This window comes from Mandrillus leucophaeus, unplaced genomic scaffold, assembly GCF_000951045.1.
Source record: "Mandrillus leucophaeus isolate KB7577 unplaced genomic scaffold, Mleu.le_1.0 Scaffold1495, whole genome shotgun sequence".
NCBI lineage: Eukaryota > Metazoa > Chordata > Mammalia > Primates > Cercopithecidae > Mandrillus > Mandrillus leucophaeus.
Genome location: NW_012101471.1, coordinates 206,003 through 227,472, shown reverse-complemented (window position 1 = coordinate 227,472; position 21,470 = coordinate 206,003). Strand labels below are relative to the sequence as shown.

The window sequence follows — 21,470 nt, the reverse complement described above, 5'->3', positions numbered from 1 at the left end:
AAAATAAAATAACAAAGACAAGCAGAACAAAATGGCAGTGAAAATGGTGTACAGGATGAATTCACCAGAAGGGAGAACCCAAAGGTGCCCAGTTAAGTAGAACGCCTGAAAATGCATCAATCCCATCACAGAGCAACTACATCACTCATCCACTCAACAATTACCCAGAAGCTACTCTGAGCCAAGCCCTGGACAAGGAACCGGAAATGCAGGGATGAGAATATGGGAGCCGGCAGGAGAAGGCCGACATGGAAGGGTTTGGGACCTGCTCTTACCTGCTATAGCGTGCAGATACTGGCTTCCCAGAAGACACTTCACTAGCATTCACGTACTCCTTCACGAAGAGAATCCCTTTGCTGTAGAAGGAGCACAGCAGAAGTCAGAGGTACACCAGAAGATTCCAGGGAACCAGGCCTGGTCCACAGGAGTGGTTCAGGGCTGGGGAGACCCAGCCTGCTTTGAAGGAAGTGAACAGCTTATGGGAAGGCCCAGGATAAAGGCACTGGCACTGCTGTGGACTCGGGCTACAATCCCAGGCCATGAGCATCTCTTGTTGTGTTTGGACTGAGGGCCCCAGAAAGGGGTTTCCTGCAACCAATAACAATGTGCTGTCTTCCTCCATGCAGACCTCGGTGCCCCCATCTTCTCCCCAGGCTTCTATACTTCTACACTTCAGTCCTGTTGGCTTTCCACTCCTACTTTAGGGCTGTGTCATCTTTCCCCTCTACCCACAACCAAGATATCCTCCAAGCTTTAATCCTACACTGTCAGTCTTTACCACTCAGCACCTCTCAGAAGGTACTCAGCTACTGCGCAATTTCCACCTCACATCTAACCTCTCCATTCTCACTCCTAGGGTCCAGAGGCCTAGAGGTTGCCTCATCCTGGACTGGTGTCTGCATGACTGGAAACAAGGTCTGCGTCATGCTGGGCTCAGCATGGCCCCAAATTTGCCCCCATTTCCATGCTGCACACTCCAGCTTGCTGACCTGATGTCTGCAGAGGCCCCCTTGGATATGCCCCCCTCCCACCCCCAACACACACACCTCACTGAGCAGCCTTCCTGCAGTGACATCCCTTCCTGCACCCTGACAGGTGGCCAGGAATGCCGGTGAAGCAGTGGGCATGTGAGAGACACAGACAAACCTCAAGTTGAAATGTGATTCCCAGTGTTGAAGATGGGGCTTGGAGGGAGGTGACGGGATCATGGGGGGATCCCGTATGAACAGCTGGCACCATCCCCTTAGTGAAAAGTGAGTTCTCATTCAGTTAGTTGACACAAGATCTGGTTGTTTCAAAGTCCGGGCCCTCCCCTTCCTCACTCTTGTTCCTGCTCGTGCCATGTGATGGTCCTGCTCCCACTTCAGCTTCCACCATGATTATAAGCTTCCTGAGGCCTTCACCAGAAGCCAAGCAGTTGTTGGTGCCATGCTTGTGCAGCTTGCCAAACTGTGAGCCAATTAAACCTCTTTTCTTTATAAATTACCCAGCCTCAGGTATTCCTCACACGCCTGGCCTTCACAGACTTGAGCTGGCTTCCCGGGCATGTTCCACAGGGACATCAGCAAGGAATCATGGATGGCAGAGCCACATCCACTAGCACACTAGGAAGTACCACTGCAGCCTCTTACAGAGATAGGAAAAAGGAGGTGTGGGAACGTCTAGGCCTGTAGATGGGAGTTTATATTATGGGACTAACACTGTCCTGTGTGGCCCCTTGGCTAACGGCCTGCTGGAAATTGGGGAAGGCACTAAAGGGGAAGCAACATGGAACAAAAGCCAAGTCCTTTACTGCCAAGGAGGAAGTGGCAGAGGAACATCTCCCAGGTTGCTAGATAGTCCTTCTTACGTGGTAGAGCTGGAGTCCAATTCACTTGTGGGGGCTGGAATATAAATGTGAGGCTGCTCAGAAGTGGCAGTGACAGTAACGGTGACCATGCAGCTCGAGGGGCTCCTCACCCTGAAAGAAATAAAGGGAGGGGTGGGCATGTCAACCTGAGAGCTAACACCTTCCAGGGTCAAACAGACTTTTCTGAGCCTAACCCTTGAGCACTGCTCTTGAAGGTTCCTCCGAGACCAACAAATGGAACTTCTCCTCACTTTACAGACAAGCAAACCCAGGCTAGGCAAGTTGAGACATGTCCCAGGTCACATTGTGAGTCGGTAGCAAGACCCCAATCTTCCAGTGTCCACGCAGAACTCCTGACTGCAGCCAAGGGCCTTGGCCTCTGTGACTCACTCAGTTAGAGTAGAATCATGGGGCACCAGGGATGTGACAGTCAGGAGGGCACAGAAGGGGAAGACACAGCCCAGCTCACCTCCTCACTGGATGGGACAGTCCCTTACTAGGATCAGCTCCTTTTGCCACCCTGCAGGGAACTCTCTAGAGAACACAAGGCCAAGGGGCAGAGGACCAAATGAAAGTAGGCATCATTGAGGAGGAAAGTCAGATGCACCTCATTCCCAGCAGAGGCGGGAGACTGACCGGTGTGGAAGTTTTTCTGAACCTCCACACTTCAGCTGCCAGATACAGCCCTTGGCCTGGAATCCAACCTCCTCAGCAGCCCAAAAGAGCTTTTCTCTGGCGAAGCCCATACTGGCTCTCACTCTGCCTGCCTCCAGGCTATGAGCCTCATTACCAAAGCTGCCATAGCTGTCTACTGCAGTTCAGGGCATGGTGTTGGGCAGCACCATTGACCACTTGTTTGCACCTTCCAACTTAAGTCTGCCCACCCTCCAATGGCCTGAGGCCAGCACTATGGGTGCACACTGCCCTGGGCTGATTCTGGTTTTCTCCAACATGCTGCGGCTCAGATCATACTCCAGATATGGCTGCCTGCATCTGGCCCAGGCTATGGGGTATTGTCCCCTTGCCAGAGAATGTAATGCCCAAGATTACAACTAGTTGAAGAGTAGGCAAAGGGAAGAACAATCATGATCTAGCATCTGCCTAGCTCTTTCGCCTCATAGTCTCAAACTATCACTTGCCACCCAAGCTCAAGCCATACAGACCAGCCTGCAGTTCCCCGGGACTTGCCAAGCTCTCATATGCCTTTGCAGACAACATCACCTCCTCCTCTGGGAAGCCCTTCCTGAGGGCCTTCCCTCCTACCTCACCCCAGTGTACCCAACCATCCTGTGCCTGTTCCTGCTTCACCCTATGACAAAGAAATATACCATAGAGACTGGAGGAGGTGGACCAGATAGGAGAGGATGCCCCACAAAAATCTGAAAAGACACATGGGGGATAAAATGCAGAGCCGAAGAGTGAGAAAAGGATCGATTCTAAGAGAAAGGAAGGAAGACCTCCTACTGACTGAACAACTACCAGGTGTCTGGTATCCTGTGATCCATGTCAGCAGAATACTGAAGGGGACAGCAGAACTGAAGGGGCAAGGTAAAACAGAAATTCCCTGGAGCTACTAGGGAAGCTGAGGCAGGAAGATCACTTGAGGCTAGGAGTTCAAAAACAACCTGGGTAACACAGTGAAACATCACCTCTTTAAAAAAAAAAAAATCCCCTGGGCATCCCCCCAGGACTGCAACGTGAGCAATAGGAGCCCTCCCAATAGCCTCCTCTCCCTCACCTACAAGACACTACAGGGCCCAGCTCCTGTCCCTCGCTCACCTCACCCTGTACCCTCCAAGCACAGGGCTCATCGTTCAGGCCCTCCTCTCTATCTTCTTTGTACACGATGCCTCTCCCCAGGTTCTTTGGAAGGCAGGCTCCTCCAGATGTTTCAGGTCTCAGCTGAACTGTCTCCTCCTCGATAGAAAAGCTTTCCCTAACCATCCTTGCTACCACACCCTGCCCTAACCCCTCTTCATCAGAGCACCTGGTTTCTTTCCTTTCTGGGCTTATAACAAACGGAGGGGCAGTATGGATGCCATAGCGATGAACAGTATAGGCTCTGAGCTCTCTCTGGATTCTAATCTCCGTTAGGCCACTTCCTGGCTGCAAAACTGCCGGCAAATTACTTAACCTCCATCTGCCTCAGTTTCTCCATAATAAAAGCACCTCCTTCCTAGAGTTGGTGTGAGAATTAAATGAGTGAGTCCACATAAGGCATGGAGAACAGTGCCTGCACATTGTCAGCACACAGCGGGTGCTAACGATTATTACGATCGTGCTTATTCCTTAGCAGACCGTGTGCTCTCTGAGAGCGGCTGCATGGGGCCTTAGCCATCGTGTTCACTGTGTACATGGCTGCTCATGGGAGGCTCTTAGTATGCAGCATCTCTAGCTGGCGGCCCATGGCTCCTGATTATTCCTGAACTCATGGCCACTTTGGGAAAAAAATATCTGGGGAACAAAGGGAGCTCTCAACAGACATGTACATCTTCTTTCACCATCATCAACTGCAGCTCCAGGCAGTGATAAAGGAAGGACTCACACAGAAAAGGACCAGAGGGAAACTGAGGCTGACTGCTGGCATGCATCCCATGTATTAGGTTTGAGAGACCAGAGCCAAGCTGAGGAATGCAAGAGGTCAGCAAACATTTTCTTTACTGAGTTCCTCGGCAAGATGAAGCTAGCACAGCCCTCTCCTTACCCTGTTCCCGAAGCCACCCTATCAAAGCGATGGATCATGGCAGGAGAGTGAAGGCAGAGCCAAAATACTTCATTGGCAGGGATAAGATTAGGAAAGACTGGAAGCTGGTCAAGGGAATGACCTGGAACTGAGAGACAGAGAGAGGACAGAGGTCACAGCAAGGCAGTTGGTCAAAATCAGTTAAGTGGACAGGACAATAGCCACAAAACACCAGAAATAAGGACATCTTGAGAATGCAGCCAGTCCTGCCTCAGACTGGAAGCCTCTACCACATGTCCTGCCAGTGCAAGAGCCAACAGGTAGGTTCCTAGTGACCAAAGCTGGATGTGAGAGCCAGAAAATTCTGTCATAGAGAAGAAGATGAAGTTCACCTGGCAGGATTGGGTAAAATGTCATCAAATCATGGCATTCTCTCCTGCCCTCTAGGCCCTGCCCATGTTGCAATGGCTGTGAAGCCCGTCCTGAGACCACACTGTTTCCAGTTCAACAACTCCAGCTTTCATGGATTTTTGGAAATGGGAATTGACAGAATGTTTCAGGATGTATAAAATCTGACACTAGATTGCCTGTAAAAACATTTTCAAAACTCAATTATTTTCAAATGTGAAAAAATATGCTACAAGTCACCTAGGATTTCAAAATTGCGAAAGTTCTTACAGCTACCACAAACGTCATAATTTGGAGTGGACCCACACTGCTAGACAAAGGCCAGAAGCCAGGAAACTACCACTTTGGGAGACCTGAGCTGCTCACAGAAAAGCACAAGCGTCTAGTGCTGTCTGTTCTCTAGTACCTGGCTGTTCCTTGGTTATTGATCTCTCTCAGAAAATTCAGAGCCCCTGTTTCCTCAGGCTACTGCTGCCAACTTCTTGCAATCAATGAGCAACCCTGAGTCAGCACTGTGGAGCTACATTACTGCCCAAATCCATGGCCATCCCAGTGCTGATGGCAGTGGAAGAGCTCATCCAACTGGTACAGCTGTTATTTCTGGCAGTGAATCCCATCCACACCATGGCACACCTTGCTCAGAGAGCCTCTATCTCCGTTAATGGAAAAAGTAACCTATATCCCTCCCCTGACCCAGGTTTCCAGGTTTGAACTGGCTGCCAGACAACATGGTTCTCTGTGCATCCTCTCTGTGCCAGACTTAGTCTAACAGATTCGATGGCTCCAAGCTGAAATCCATGAATATCTACCCCTGACATGCTGGTTTCTCTGCTTCCGTCTGGCTCCTAACCACACTCGCCTGCAGAGGGTAACAGGCATGCCTAGTGTGTAGGGGTTTGTCCTGGGTTGCTGCCCTGGACAAAAACACTGGCTCTAGCAGGCAAGGTCCCAGTGCAGTTCGGCTCTTACCTGCTGCCACAGTTCTCTCGTCCAACAAACTGCTCAGATCCGCTGGGGCTGTTCTGCTGCTCTGGGGTGCTGGGATCTGCAGGTTGCTGAGTGGGTACAGCTGGGTCTCCTTGGTCACCTCTTGGGGCTCCAGGCCTGTCCTGCCAGGCCTCTCCGACCTTGGTGGCCACATTCTTCCCCTCAGAATCAGCCAACATGCTGAGGAAGAATAAGACCCTTATGAAGTGAGTGCCCGAGACTAGACATTGTTCTCCAATGGTAGGTAGGCTGGCTGTCATGTCTCATGGACTTGGAGGGACTCATCTCCCCAAGGGTAGGGCAGACAGGAAGGAGGCATAACCGCCACTCCAAGCAGCAGGCAGTCTCCTCCTCAGTAAGACCCCAGCAGTGCTGCTCCTTTCTGACAAGGGCAAAGTCACCTGATGACTTCAATGAGGTATTAAAAGACATAGTCTTCTGGTTGGAAACACACTGGTATTCCTGTCCCCGTCCTCCCACTGCCATCTCTCCTTTCTCCAGTTCTTTCCTGCCTCCGGCCTCTCTAGGAAGACCTAAGCCATTCAGCCTTCTTCCCTGACTATGGTGCTCAAGACCTGTGCGCTGGCCAGGCTCATCAAGAACCCGGCAATCTAGGGAGGGGCTTGTCCCCCAAGCTACCCTGGAGGGCTCGGTAGGGGCAAGAGTAGGGGAGTGGGCACGTGTTGGTCGCCAGATTCCCAAATCCACTGTTGACCCCACAAAAGGAGGAAGGGCCAGAAGAATCCAAAATTTCTCAGGTGGGGCCCGTTATGACAACCCTAGACCCATTTGTGATCCTCTAGCGCCATCTGGCGGCAGGATCCGGGACTGATGCAGCAAAAGCCTCTCCAAGGTCGATCTTGCCCAAAACTACCATTTTCTTTGTTGATCATCTCATTTCCCGGCGGGCACCGCGGGCCGAGTCTGCGGCTGCAGGAAATGGCGGCACGCGCAGGCGTACTCACGCCGACCGCACCCCAGCCTGTGCACGTACAATCTCAGCGCGCGTGCGTGCTCTCGCTCACTTATTGTTGTGACCGCGTAGTTTTCACAGCTGGAACCTTCTTGTCTTCTTTATTGTGAAGTAGTCATAAGTATTACTAGAAAGCAATCGCATTTTCATCTTTTTTTTGTTTTGTTTTGTTTTTGAGATGGAGTTTCCCCTGTCGCCCAGGCTGGAGTGCAGTGGTGTGATCTCGGCTCACTGCAACCTCCACCTCCCAGGTTCAGGCGATTCTCCTGCCTCAGCCTCCCGAGTAGTTGGGACTAGGACTACAGGCACCCACTTCCACGCCCCGCTAATTCTTTGTATTTCAGTAGAGACAGGGCTTCACCTTGTTGGCTAGGTTGGTCGTGAACTCCTGAGCTCAGGCAATTCGCCTGCCTCGACCTCCCAAAGTGCTGGGATTACAGGCATGAGCCACCGTGCCCGGCCATCCCTTTTTTTACAGATGAGAAAGTTGAGGTAAGAGTCCAATTGCAACTAATAAATGGTAGTCAAAATGGAATTTCATTGTGCTGCAGCTCAACCTGATCACATGACCCCTGCTACACTTTTAGCATCTCTAAACTTAGTTCCCCCCACCTAACCCCAGCTGCTTCTCTTCCCCTTCCAGCAGCCAAACTCCTTAGAAAGAGCTGTCTACACTCACTCTTGTCACCTTTTCTTTCCCTTCTTACCATCAACATTCCATGGAACCTATTAATTGCTTCTCAAACTATCTGCACTGAATGACCTCCCTTTCCCATCTGTCTGGGACTGACATGCGGTCTTAAGGTGCAGCCCTCGACACCATGGGACTCACCACAACACCTGAACTGGTCTCTCTACCCTGTTCAACCAGAAAGTCTACTGATCACAAGCTTACATGTCCTGGCAATGTCAAAGTGCTACAAAAATATAAATATTCTCAATTTCTGTACTTGTCTAAGGTGGTAACAAATTGTTGGGGGGGGGTTAGGATGCTTTAATCACAGGATCACTGTGCAGATCACACTACTCTAGACATTCTTGCAGCTAAGTCCAGTTAACTGGCAGAGTTGGTGACTCTCCCTTTTACATTTTTCTTCCACAGCAGCACACTGGTTGGTTTCCTACCTCACTGGCCACTGCTCACTCATCTCTTTCACAAGCTCCTCCTGTTCTATCTTACTTCTTAATATGGGGTGCTGCTCCTATATGTCTTTTCTTCTCACGTTATGCATGCCCCTACAACAATATCACCCATCCCCCTGGCTTCAGTTGCACTGACGTATGGAAGACTCTCAAATACCTATTTTCAGTCCAGACCTCACCCCAAAGTTCCAGTCCCATTTGTCCATTGTTAAAGCAAACTAAATATGACCTGAGAAGGACTCCGTACTTCCATATTTGAGTCCTTGTGGATGAAAAGTAACCTAGCTTAATAGGGAGATAAAATTGAAAACGTAATTTAGTAGTATGCACGCGTAACAATAGCTAAGTCTTGGCCAATCCCAGCGGCCATACTTCAACCATTCATACACTGCTGAGTGTTCAAACTGTGTTCAAATAAGGCATACGCCCAAGCTGTAACCAATCCAGCCATTCTGTACCTCACTTCCAATTTCTGTACGTCATTCCCCCCCGCCCCCGCCACCTTTTTTTTAATCTATCAATCTTCTTCTACCATGCAGCTGCGCTGGAGTCTCTGTGAATCTACTGTGGTTCTGGGGGCTGCCCAATTCACAAATAGTTCATTGCTCAATGAAACTCCTTTAAATTTAATTTGGCTGAAGTTTTTCTTTTATCACCATGTACCTGCCTCCTGCACCTCACCTCTTACATGTCTCATAGGTATCACATTTAACATGCCCCCAAACATTTCTTCTATCTCCCTGGTTGAGAGTCTGAGTCAATGAGGTGATAACAGTTTTTTGAGATGAGGAACACAGGGGGAGATGCAGAATTAGTACATTAGTTAATTTGTTTTATTTGGTTGTTTTTGGTGAGACGCTGTGTTGATAAAGATGGTTTGGGACATGCTGAGTTTTAGAAGGTGGCAGAAGTCCATAAGGCTACCTCATGGAACTACATATAGGTGAGCCTGCTGCTCCTACCAGCTGTTTCCCCTTGTTTCTCAAGAGTCTTAAGCCAGAAACCCAGAATGGATTATTGCCTGAAGGATGATCAAGTGTTCACAGTTGTCTGCTTTTTACCCTCTCCTTTGCCTTGACAGAATGTTAGGCAGTCTTCTCTCCTCCCCACAGGGTCTGAACTTTGCTTGCTCCTGGCTAGGTAAGTGCTAAACTGCAGAACATGCCCCACTTAGCAGCTTCTCCTGGGAATCAGCTGACTGCAGGGAAACACATTTCTGGCCAAATCATGCCAAATAGGTTCTCCTTTGCTTGCCCACTGGCCCTTGAAAGTAGCTGAGCTTCTAGCTCTACTTACTACTCCCTCCCTCCTTTTTCTGTATTATTTTGTGATGTTTGCAAGTCCTAAGATTGCAGCATCATCCCTATTGCAGTGGTCTTTTTAAACAAATTATTGGCCGGGCACAGTGGCTCACGTGTGTAATCCCAGCCCTCTGGGAGGCCAAGATGGGTGAATCACTTGGGGTCAGGAGTTCAAGACCAGCCTGGGCAACATGGTGAAACTCTATCTCTATTAAAAATTCAAAAATTAGCTGGGCATGGTGGCGCATGCCTGTAATTCCAACCATTCAGGAGGCTGAGGCGGGAGAATTGCTTGAGCCCAGGTGGTGGTGGTTGCAGTGAGCTGAGATGGCACCTACATTCCAGCCTGGGTGACACAGCGAGACTTGTCTCAAAAATAAAATAAAATAAAAGCCTCTCTTTATCTAAATCCATATTTGTTTTTTGTTTTTGACACAGGGTCTCACTCTGTCACCCAGGCTGGAGTGCAGTGGTGCAATAATAGTTCACTGCAGCCTCAAACTCCTGGGCTCAAGCAATCCTCCACCACTCTAGCCTCCCAGGTAGCTGGGACTACAGGCACACACCACCATGCCTGGCTAATTTTAAAAATTTTTATAGATACAGGGGTCTCACTATGTTACCCAGGCTGGTCTCTAACTCTTGGGCTCAAGCAATCTTCCTCCCTCAGCTTCTCGAGTGCTGGGATTACAGGTGTGAGCTATTGCACCCTGCCCGGAGTCAGTATTTGTTTTTATTGGACACTTTTTACGGTTCTGTGATTCAGTTACTTTGATTCTGTTAAATGACCTCTTCCCAGTTCTTTTCTGTTTGAGCAAGAATCTTCCCAGACAGAAGTCTTCCTAGCTCTTTTTGAGTGGGGCTGATTCTGTTGAGCAGGACTCTTCCTGGTTCTTTTCAATTTTAGCCAGAATTGTCCTGGATAGAAGTTTTCTTGGTTCCTTTTGAGTGGAGATTTACTCCCTGACTCTCGAGTGGGAAATTCCTGGCTCTTTTGTGAGAGCTCATTGTTTCCCTTGACACCTTGTCTAGAGATTGCATAAGGAAAGCCCTTCCGCTCCTCAGTAAGGACTGAAGAGAAACTTTGGCTCCCAGATGAGGACTGTATGCAGAACTTTCTAATAAGACTGTCCAGCCTGGCTCCTTTCTCTATTTGATCTGCCTCTTCCCACAGGTAACTCTCAATCTACTGGGTGCCCTTCCTCCTCTTCCTCCTCCTCCCTTGCAGACTACATGCTCTGCCCCTATGGCACTCATTCTGTCCAGTATTTCCAAAACCGGCAAAAAAAAAAAAAAAAGTAATCATGAAGGGTAATTTGGAACTTCAGTGACCTTACTAGGGAACCTGGGGTCTCCCCAAACTTGCTCATCTAAGATTCTCCCTTCCCATCTTCCTACCGCATCCCTCCTCCCTTCTTTTCACCACTTTAGACCTTCCCTTCAGCTCCCTGAATCTTTTCATCTGTCCCCTTCCACGCCTCTACCTCCTACATACCCCTATCTACCCTTCCGCAGGCTTTCCCCTTCCCACTCAGGCCTCTCAACTGCCTAGAGCCAGTAGAGCTTCAGGTCCCCTGCCCCCATTGAGGGCTCGCCATTAGATCTCTATTTGTGTCTGTCTGTATGTTTAGTATACATGTATCTTGTATATGTGTAATATTTCAGTACCTCCAGATGGCACTACCAAATTAATTTACAAAATCCCTTATCCTCTATTCTAATTGACTTAGAGATAAATAAGTACTTATATAAATTAAATCATTATAAAACTCTCATAAATTAAAGAACCAACTTCTAATACTTTCAATGTAAACAACAAAAAAGGTATTCTTATAAAAACTAACCCAAATGCTTTTAAAATTCAAGTTCACAGAATTTACGTAAACTTTTGGCAAACAAGACTAGTTTGATATTGTTAGTTTAATAGACAGCTATGTGTCTGAGTCATGAGCATTACCTATAATACAACAGAATACAAGCATATATTTTTACTCTACTTGGGTATATTTCTCCTAAACTTAAACAGGTTTACATGTTGAATAAGCTAGTATTATATCTACTACATGTTTAAGATTATAAAAATTTAAATTTGCTTTTAACCAAACTGAGTCATTATTCTGGCAAACTTTATCTCAGCAGTAATTATGTTTTATAATATGTAAGCTTAAAGACAGTTTCTAAAATCTTTTTGGCAACTTAAAACCTTAGACTGATGCTGAATTAAGTTAACTAAATTCATTAAATATCATTTATAAAGAAGATAAAATACTTAGTCACTAGACCTAATTTTAGGTTTATATACTTTTTGCTTTTTTTTTTATGGTACAGTGTGACTATATTTGGATCTGTTAAATGTGTTCATTTGTCCACACTGCAAAATGGTAGTATAAAGTATATAACTATAAAAAGTTATGAGATGTATATTCATAAGCTTTACTAGTCTGCTACAAAATGCTGGTATATGATATTTCAAAATTACCTACCTCCTGTTTGCTCTGTAAAAGAGAAGTTATTAATGGTTAAAATTATAATAAGCAAATAAGTGTGTGTATATATATATATATGTGTGTGTATATATATATATATGAGACTACTAAAAGTAATAATGACAGAAATGGCAAAGGGAAACAACTTTGTATGTAAGGTATGCAAATATGCTTTTCCTAAGGAAAAAGAAAATAGCTTTGTCCTCAATTAAAATGACAAATAATTTAAAAATGTGTGAGACAAAATGTAAACACATATCTTTAAAATTAGAAAATGTTCACAGAAAAGGAATTTTATTTGTCATGGCTAAAACTAATATTTATTAAGTGTATTTATAAGATTTTCAAAAAAGAATATCAAATATTATAATTGTATAAAATTAAAATATTGGTTTCTCTGTTAAAATAACAAAATTTTCTTAGGCTAGGTGCAGTGGCTCACACCTGTAATCCCAGCACTTTGGGAGGCTGAGTCAGTTCACCTGAGGTCAGGAGTTCAAGACCAGCCTGGCCCACATGGTGATCGCGCCACTCCCGCCTGGGCAACAGAGCAAGACTCCATCTCAAAACAAAAAAAAAATAAAAATCTTGATCATTGGTCTGTCCCTAATAAAAAGTTATAAATGGTCTGTTTTTCTTCTGAGTAATCTGCCTAAGGGGCAAAGATTTTATGTCTTATCAAAATACTGTAATGCCCTATCTGTATGTTGACTTTATTATGTCCTTATTTTTTGAAAGTCTTTTCAATTTTAAAGGAACTGAAGATTCTTTACAATCATGTTACCTCATATGTTTACTTTAAAATTTGTATAACTCTGATTCACTAGCTAACCAAGTAGTATTTCTCACTAACCCATAATGCTATTCAATCCAATGTTTAAGAACCCCTGACAACTCTTAACATTTGCCTTCCCACAATCAAACCTTAAATATATTTCATACCTAAAACTGACTTTGGGATTTGCCAGGGACCTTCTGGAAAATCTCAAAGGATTAACTCTTTCACCTTGTAACAAGAAAGGTGCAAAAATTAATTAGTCTTATTTAATATTGTATAAATTGCATTGGCAGCATTGTCAAATCAAAAAAAAATGCAGAACCTTCCCTAAATTAGTCTATAATGGGTAAAATATCCTTAATATAAATATTTTAGAAATTCCATAGAATTCCTAGCAGGTTTTCAGTGTCCTCAGTGCACATGAGATATTGTTCTCTATCAAAGCCCCAGTGCTGCTTTGCCTTATATTAGATAAGAACAATACAAGGTTATCAGTCATCATTTCAATTATTTTTTAAAATATTAACTTGGTTGCAATTTTGCTTCTCTGATTTGTATCCAGTGTATTCTAGGCCAGTGGTTTCCATGGGAAATTCACATTGCCCACCGATGAAATATTGTTAATATACAGATGTTTAGGACCTTTCCTTAACTGCCAATTTGATTTTATTCTGCATCCAAATCTCATGGTTATAAATATGTTCTTACTAGTTTATTTATGTTTTTCTCACTGGCTTGAAGCTTTCCCTTATATAAAAGGATCATTGCCACTAATGTTATTAAGCTTTTGTTAGAACAAGTATTCCCCACATGTGGAATTCTACCACTTCTTTCAAATGACTAAGGAATCCATTTCCCCAGTAAAGTCACCCAAGATATATAATGAGTTCTTCCTTTATCCCCCAAATTACATTGTCCTTATCATCCCCAGTCATCTGAAATGATGGAAACAGTGGAATATTAAAGTGAAAACTTGCAAACTGAAGAAAAACTCAATCTCCCATGGCCTAAGGTATTACCCTTAGCACTGACTGCCCTCTGGTCCTCTCATGCTGGGTCCTATCTACTCTCCGCCCATGTGAGGGAGGAGATAACTGGCCCACCCATGAGAATTCCCTAGTGTCTAGACTCTCAAAGATTCTAATCTGGTCAATTCAGACATTTAAAAATAATGACAAGGATTTTTTTCCATTTTTCCATCTACTCTCCCTGGAAGTTCTACTACTATCGTTGCCTACATCTCTGAAGGCTCTCACTCTGCCTGTCTCTGCCCTTCTTGGAACCCCAGGCTAGTTATCCACTAGGAGAGTGCATCTAGTGGCTTTCTTCCTGGCGTGTGCCCAGACTAGGACTGAGGGAATGCTTGCTACTTAGAACTATTAGCAGTAAGCAGCCCTTAAGCCCCTGGCCCACTGACTCTAAATGCTTCCCATGAGGTGCCATGACATAGTTGACCCTTCCTGATGAACCTAGCCTACTGAGATGCCATGCCAGTGACCAGACCCAAAGACTGCAAATAGAGAACCCAGGTGGCCCGCAAAGGGTATTTGTCTATAGTCGCACCCCAGCATGCTACAGGATTTAGACCACTAAGAGGAACAGGAGAAGAGCACTTGCAGAGTGCTGCTGTCTGCCTCAGCAAAACAGCACAGTGTGCCAGGGCAATCCGGCCAGGCCAGCCTAGGCAGGGCCTCCACCTGAAAGCCAGAGGCTTGCCTCAGGTGCCCTTGTCAGCTTGGGATCTCTATGGACCAGGCATTTGCTCAATCAGCTGCAGGCAGTATAGTGGCAGGTTAGAGATACTTTGGCCACCACCTAAGCCAGGAGGGGTCACATACTCCACTCAGTCACTCGACCAGAAATGTGGCTTTCTAAATTGTCACTCCCTCTCCCTCACTGCTCTCCCAAGTCTTACCTGTCATCCAATTTGGGATCTATTCTACTTGTTTTACAGTTCTGTCTGTCTCCATCTCCACAGCTAGTCCCCTAGTCCAGGCCCTATCATTTCTTACAGGGAGGATTCTGTAAGCACTTCCTCTTCTCCCTGCTCCACTCTGCCCACTTCAGTCCACTCTTCTCCCTGCCACTGGAGAGCCCACTGCAAAGCAATACTCTCGCCGTATCATTCCCCTGCTTCAAACCTTCCTGACTCCTCTTTGCCCTTGAAAGAAAATCTAAAGTCCTTGTTATGGCATAAAGTTCTGATCCTGCCCATCTGCGTCAGGGGTCCCCAAGACCATCCCTGGGTTTGGTGATTCACAAGAAGAACTCACAGGACACAGCACATCATCACACTCAAGGCTATGGTTTATTAGAGTGAAAAGATACAAAGCAAAATCAGCAAAGAGAAAAGCACACAAGGCAAATTTCTGAGGAAACCCGGGCACAAGCTTCCAGAGTCCTCTTCCAGTGGGTCACACAGGATTCACTCAGTTCCCCTCAGCAGTGCGTTGTGACAACAAGTGTGAAATGCTGTCAACCAGGGCAATTCATTAGAGACTCAGAGTCCAAGGATTTTACTGGGTACTGGTCATGTAGGCACCCTCTGCCTAGCCTTTACCTAACAGGCACACGTTGCTTTCACCTATAGGAAACCTTCCCCGTTATCTTGTAGCTGTAGTTATCTGCTCACCCCTCCCACATCCATCACGTCATGGCCAGTTTCAGAATGTGTACCCCACCAACTGCACCTGCTTATCCTTCGCTCCCTCCTCAATCCATTATAATCCAACTACAGCCTTTCCCACTGCCCCAACCTACTCCCCTCAAAGTAGTCATGAGTTCTACATAGCCAGATCTGATGGGCCTACTTCAGGATACACAGCACACTGGAAAGTTAGCTCAGCATGGCTTGGTTTCCATGACGGTCGTCTTTCCTAATTCTTCCATTTATTCAAAATTGTCCTTCTCAATACCTCTCTGTAGCTCCTCTTCCTCCTTAAGACCTTTTGGTATTACTTTTCAGAATTATGGTCCATCTGCCTTTGCTTCTCTCATATTGTTACTTCTTTTCATTTTATATATTCAGCTAGGGTTTTAGGGGATCAATAATTAATATCCCCTCTTTTTCTTTTTGAGACAAAAGAAGAGCAGAAAATGGAGATAAATGTCAGCTGATGAAGCAGGTGGCTTTAGACGTACACCCCAAAAAGAAGGCTCCCTCAGCACCCGTGAACCACGTGGACTTACCCACCCAGCCAAGGGCCTAGCTGGACAAGTGGCCCTGGAAGCTTGCAGAGAAAAGTCGAGAATACATGCTTTGTACACACTGCCTTCCAAAGGCATTCTCCAGGCAACCTCATCCATTCCCTTCAGCGACTTCCTATGAGCTGACAACTCCCAGCTCTCTAGCCCCAGGTCAGATCTTTGCTCAACTCCAGATTTGTTTACTCAGTAATCTACTGGACATCATTGGCTGGAGCCCCCTACAGGCACTTCTCATTCGGCATGGCCCAATGACCTTATCATCTCTCTGCATCTCTCAGCAGGCCTGCCCCCAAACTCCTTACCCCCCGCTAGTTCCTGTCACCACCCATCTAGTTGCCTAGCCCTGAAATCTGGGAAGAAACCTTGGCTTTTCCCTCACTGTTACTTTATTTTTTTAATTTTTATTTTGGAGACAGGATCTTGTTTTGTTACCCTGGCTGGAGTGCAGTGGCAGGAACATGGCTTCCTGTATCCTTGACATCCCAGGCTCAAACAATCCTCCCACCTCAGCCTCCCAAGTAGCTGATACTACAGGCATGTGCCACCGCACCTGGCTAATGTTCTTAAATTTTTTGTAGAAACGGGGTCTCGCTATATTGCCCAGGCTAGTCTCAAACTCCTGGGCTCAAGCAATACTGCCACCTCGGCCTCCCAAAGTGCTGGGATTACAGGCATGAGCCACCACGCCAAGCCCACTTTTACCTTTAATAAGTCAAAAATACTTGCAGCCTTATCACCTCAGCCCTGGTGTAAACAAACAGCCTCCAATAAGGCCTCTGGCCTGGTCCTCCACAGGGCAATGGAGGGATCTTTTTTGGACTCAAGTCTGGCTGTGGCACTCTCCTGCAGGAAAACCATCAGTGGCTCCCAGGGCCCTCAGGACGTGGGTCACACTCCTCAGCCTAGGAGCAGGTGCCTGCCCAGCCCCTACTCAGTGCTTCCTGCCAAGCCAGGCTGGATTAACCCTCCTTTGTGATGGCTACTGACTGGATGTTCCCTATACACTTTGTGAGCCTCTACTTGGAATGCCTTCCCAAGCACATCCATCTGGCAAAATCTCCCTCAGCCTTCCAGACCCAGCTCCAACATCACTCTCCCTGTAAAGAAAGCCTTTCTTGACACTCCCCCTGCAAAACAAAAACAAAGCCCAGAACCACTCACGTCCTCCTTCATCCACAAGCCCACTTTTTATATCCCTTCACTGCATGGAACACTGACTAGTTCCAGAAGCCACACGATGTGACAGGAAGTGCAAGGTTGTTCACTCTGTTTTTGGACTGGGCCTTTCCAGGGCCTGGGGCCAAGGAGTCAAAGATGGGCTAGATATTCTTAGAAGGTAAAACTTGTTATCTAACAGTTGAGCCAGGCCCTAAAAATAACCTCCCTATCTAACTATTAATAATTATGGAACCTCTGTGGTACAAGAAGCCCCAGAACAAAGAAGGCAGATAACTGTGTTTCTTTCATCCCTGCAAAAGGAGCCCCAGGCCCCACCTGCTCCCCACAGCAAATACCCTGCTGGACTCCACCAGCTCCTCTCTTGGGGCAATATGAGTCTTAGCTCTCTCCTTCTACATTTCTGTCTTGTTTAAGAAACTGTTCGCTTTGCACCCCTGGAATCACTGGTCTATTGACGTGTCCAGAGCTGCATGGACATGCAGTGTTTGCGCTGGCAGGCGAGATGCCTTCAAGAGAGCCTGACTTGAAATTCTCACACCAATGCCACGTGGTCAGCTCCAGTAACAGGCATGCTTGTCCTCCTGCTCATGCACGCTGGCACACATCAACACATGGCCAGTCACATCCTGTGTCACTCTCTCATGCCTGCTTACCCATGCTCCCTTTCTCTCCCTCTGGCCTCTCTCTCTCTCTGCTTCACTCCGTCACTCTTTTGCACTTGTACCCTCTTTCTTTTTTGCTCTTTCACACTCTGTCCTTCTCTGACAATGGCATTTTATGCACACCACACAAATTGCCCTCACTCTGCCCAGGACCCCCACCTGTAGAGCACCTGTACTCTGAGAGACAGCCTTCCTTCCTGCCCCATGCATTGGGAATTAGCCAGGGCTTCTCACACCTGGGGACAGACACATCCTCCTATCACAGTCCCCTCCCGGCCCCTTGAGCCACAAGAAGCCTGATGACACTGCTCTAGGACCAGGGAATCACCACCATGACCCACTTACAGAACAGGCACCTGGGTGTGCAATGTGTTGGGTATTGGCACAGGGTGTGGGCAAGTGGTTCCTACCTGGGTCGCAGACCCCAACAAAAACACGGGCTCTAGAGGCAGAGTCCGCTGCAGCTCAGCCCTTACCTGCTGCCACAGCTCTCTCGTCTGACAAGTTGCTCATATCCGCTGGGGCTGTTCTGCCGCTCTGGGGTGCTGGGATCTGCAGGTTGCTGAGTGGGTACAGCTGGGTCTCCTTGGCCACCTCCTGGGGCTCCAGGCCTCTCCTGCCACGCCTCTCTGACCTTGGTGGCCACATTCTTCCCCTCATAATCCGCCAAGGCCCTGAGGAAGAATAAGCACCCTTATGAAAAAAGTGCTCTGAAACTAACCCTGCCTCAGTCCCAGCACGCAAGCTGGCTGTCACCTCCTGTGGACTTGGAGGCACTCATATCCCTGAGAGTGGGGCAGAAAGGAGCCAGGCACAGCCCCAAGTCCAGGGAGCAGACAGTCTCCTTGGTAGGAGCCCAGCACCGCTGCTCCCTTCCCACTGAAAAGGCGTCCCTGTGTAATAGATGAAGCCGAAGCCGAAGCCAAAGCCAAAGCCAAAGCCGAAGCCTCCGATGTTTTTGTTATTGTTGTTTGGAGGCAGGATCTCACTCTGTTGCCCAGGCTGGAGTGCAGCGGCGCCATCTCGGCTCACTGCAACCTCTGCCTCCTGGGCTCAAGTCATCCTCCCGTCTCAGCCTCCCAAGTAGCAGAGACTACAGGTCCACACTACCACGCCCAGCTAATTTTTGTATTTTTTTTTCTGTAGAGACGGGATTTCGCCATGTTGCCCAGGCTGATCTCAAGCGATCCTCCTGCCTTGGCCTCCCCAAGTGTAGGGATTACAGGCATGTGCCACTGCACCCAGCCCTCCAATTTTTGGCTTTTGCCACCCCTGAATCCAGCAAGAAGGACGGGGCTTCCCCCAGATGTCTCAGGCATCAAGCTCTTCAGGGGTCTTCTCTGGCCTCACCCCATGCTTGCACTGTACCCTCCAGTCTGGGTACCATGGGAAAGAGGCTGCTAGCTGATCCTCCATTTCCACACCCCTCCCATCACCAGCCCCACCTTGAGATGCAAGGTACTGCTTCCAGAGTCTACTAGGCCAGGTGCAAACACCAAGTTGGGCTACTAAGAGAGTGAGCCCAGCATTTCAGAATGAAAATCGACTTCACCGTCACTTCAATCCTAGCTCACTCTGAATATAACCTTCCCAACATCACCAGCCTGCCTTCAATAGCTAGTGGGGGCTACCCCGAGACAAGAACACACTACAGACTACCCTGGGACTCTTTGTATATAGGAGTTAACTTTGTCTAGGCAGGCTTCCTGCCTTCAAGCTGGAATAACAAGGCCAACAGAGGCCACACTTTTTGGAAAGTATGCCCTGAAAGCAATATGATTCTTCAGCCTCAGGTGGAGGTGGGGGGGACTAAAATTCTCCAGCAGGGACAACAAGCTAATTGCCACCTCCAGCTGCACCAGGCAGAACTGCAGGCAAGTGAGTATGACGCCACACAGTAACTGTGGGAAACCATCCCACTGGGCCTGTGCTTCTCTGTGCTGCTTCCACCCTTAGGGCCCGCTATGCAGATCCAAAAGTGGTCTGTCTGCACAGGTAACACCAGTCCCAGGGTTGCCAGCAGGGTGCCCTGACACACCCGCTCAATCTCTGTCAGTGACATGCTTGCTTGAGTCAAAGACAAACATACAAGGCCTGAAGAGCTTGCATCCCTACTGTGGTAGCCCTGACTTAGCTTTACTATGGATTCAATCAGAGTCCCGTCCTGTCCCATGTCCTCTGCAGAAATACACTAGTAGAGGTTGCCCTCACCAAGTTTGTGGATAGAGCCAGAATTCTCCACAAAGAGAAACTTGGGCTCTACTGTGACACAGGGACAAATGGATGAACAAGGCTTCTTTGTTCCTAGGCCTGTGGCAGGGCCACTGTGATTTTAGTAGGTATGACCTATGTGGGTCATAAAAAGGAAATCTTAGGCAAACACTCACAGGAAGCTCTGCTGGACAATGTAGCATCCAGGGGAATTACTTCCCAGCTATCCTGTCTGAGTCCCTCATGAACTGCCTGGAAGTCAAGTGGTTAGAGATAGGCAAGGTAACACAGGGGATGGTGACCAATGGGACTTTGGATTTGGGATTGATTTCTCTGAAGCCTTTCCTTCTGAATGTAATTGGACCAAAGATCCAGTAGCCTAGTACAGCCATTGTCAATTCCTGACACAACCATACTCTACACACTTCCATTCTTTAAAAAAAAAAAAAAATTGTAGTCCCGGCGTAGTGGTTCACGCCTGTAATCTCAGTACTTTGGGAGGCAGAAGTGGGTGGATCAGTTGAGGTCAGAGTTTGAGACCAGCCTAGGCAACATGGCAAAAACCCATCTCTACAAAAAAATACAAAAATAAGCCAGGTCAGTGGTATGTGCCTGTAGTACCAGCTACTTGGGAGGTTAAGGCAGGAGAATCACTGGAGCACAGGAGGCAGAGGTTGCAGTAAGCCGAGATCACCCCATTGCACTCCAGTCTGGGGTGACAGAAGAGAAACACTGTTTCAAAAACATATGTATATGATATACATATATAAGATATATATCATATATATGATATACATATATGGATAGATATCATATATATACCACATATATATATAAAAAAAATTTGTAGAGATGAGGTCTCACTACGTTGCCCACGCTGGTCTCAATCCCCGGAACTCAAGTGGTCTTCCTGCCTCGGCCTCTCAAAGTATAGGATTACAGGTGGGCGTGAGCCACTGCACCCAGATGACACTTCCACTCTTGTACTACCTCCACTAGACTCCTCCACTGGCCAACAACGGTTGCCAGTGGTGAGGAAATGTGGGGCCTAAACTTCACCTGATCCGCATGAAGAAAAAATATAAACTTGAGAAGCCCATGCTTGCAACATAATGAAGAAAACAGCATGTTCTATATGTAAAATTTGATGACAAAAGTTTAGTAGGAAGGAGATGAGATATCGTGTCATGTCAAATGAAATCAAGCCAATAAAGCTGGTAAAGTCAGCCTTCCGAGTGTCCCTGAACACCTCTGAGGGCAGGAGATATTCCTCTGGTGCTGCTTCACTTAGCTTGCAGGTTTAAATGTCCTACACGCTTTGCATATACAAACCGATTTGGCCGTTTCAACAACCCTATATGGTAGGAGGTATGATTACTACTATTCTACACGTGAAGAACCTGAGGCACAGAGGAGATGAGTAACATGCCCAAGGTCACGGAGCTTGTAAGTGACAGAGCTTGGATTGGAACTCAAAGCACCAGAGTTCAGGCTCTCAACCACTATACTATACCGCCTCTCCCTGTAGTGTGATGGAACGGCCCAAGGTGGAATAGGGCAGAGTCCCCACAGTTTGGGACAGTTAAAATTGTGTTGTAACCTA

The 21,470-nt window shown here is 47.2% G+C and overlaps 1 protein-coding gene across 3 annotated transcripts in view; it reads right to left on the bottom strand.

Moving 5' to 3' along the window:
* Nucleotides 1–21,470, bottom strand: part of ZNF185 (zinc finger protein 185 (LIM domain)) — a 71,680-nt gene that overhangs the window by 7,583 nt on the left and 42,627 nt on the right. For all 3 annotated transcript variants that reach the window (XM_011974848.1, XM_011974849.1, XM_011974850.1), the window contains 4 exons: nucleotides 18,133–18,330; nucleotides 5,910–6,107; nucleotides 1,850–1,960; nucleotides 276–356 (listed from right to left, as the gene is read on the bottom strand). In XM_011974848.1, coding sequence (XP_011830238.1) covers nucleotides 276–356; nucleotides 1,850–1,960; nucleotides 5,910–6,107; nucleotides 18,133–18,330 — 588 coding nt within the window. The remainder of the gene's footprint in view (nucleotides 1–275; nucleotides 357–1,849; nucleotides 1,961–5,909; nucleotides 6,108–18,132; nucleotides 18,331–21,470) is intronic.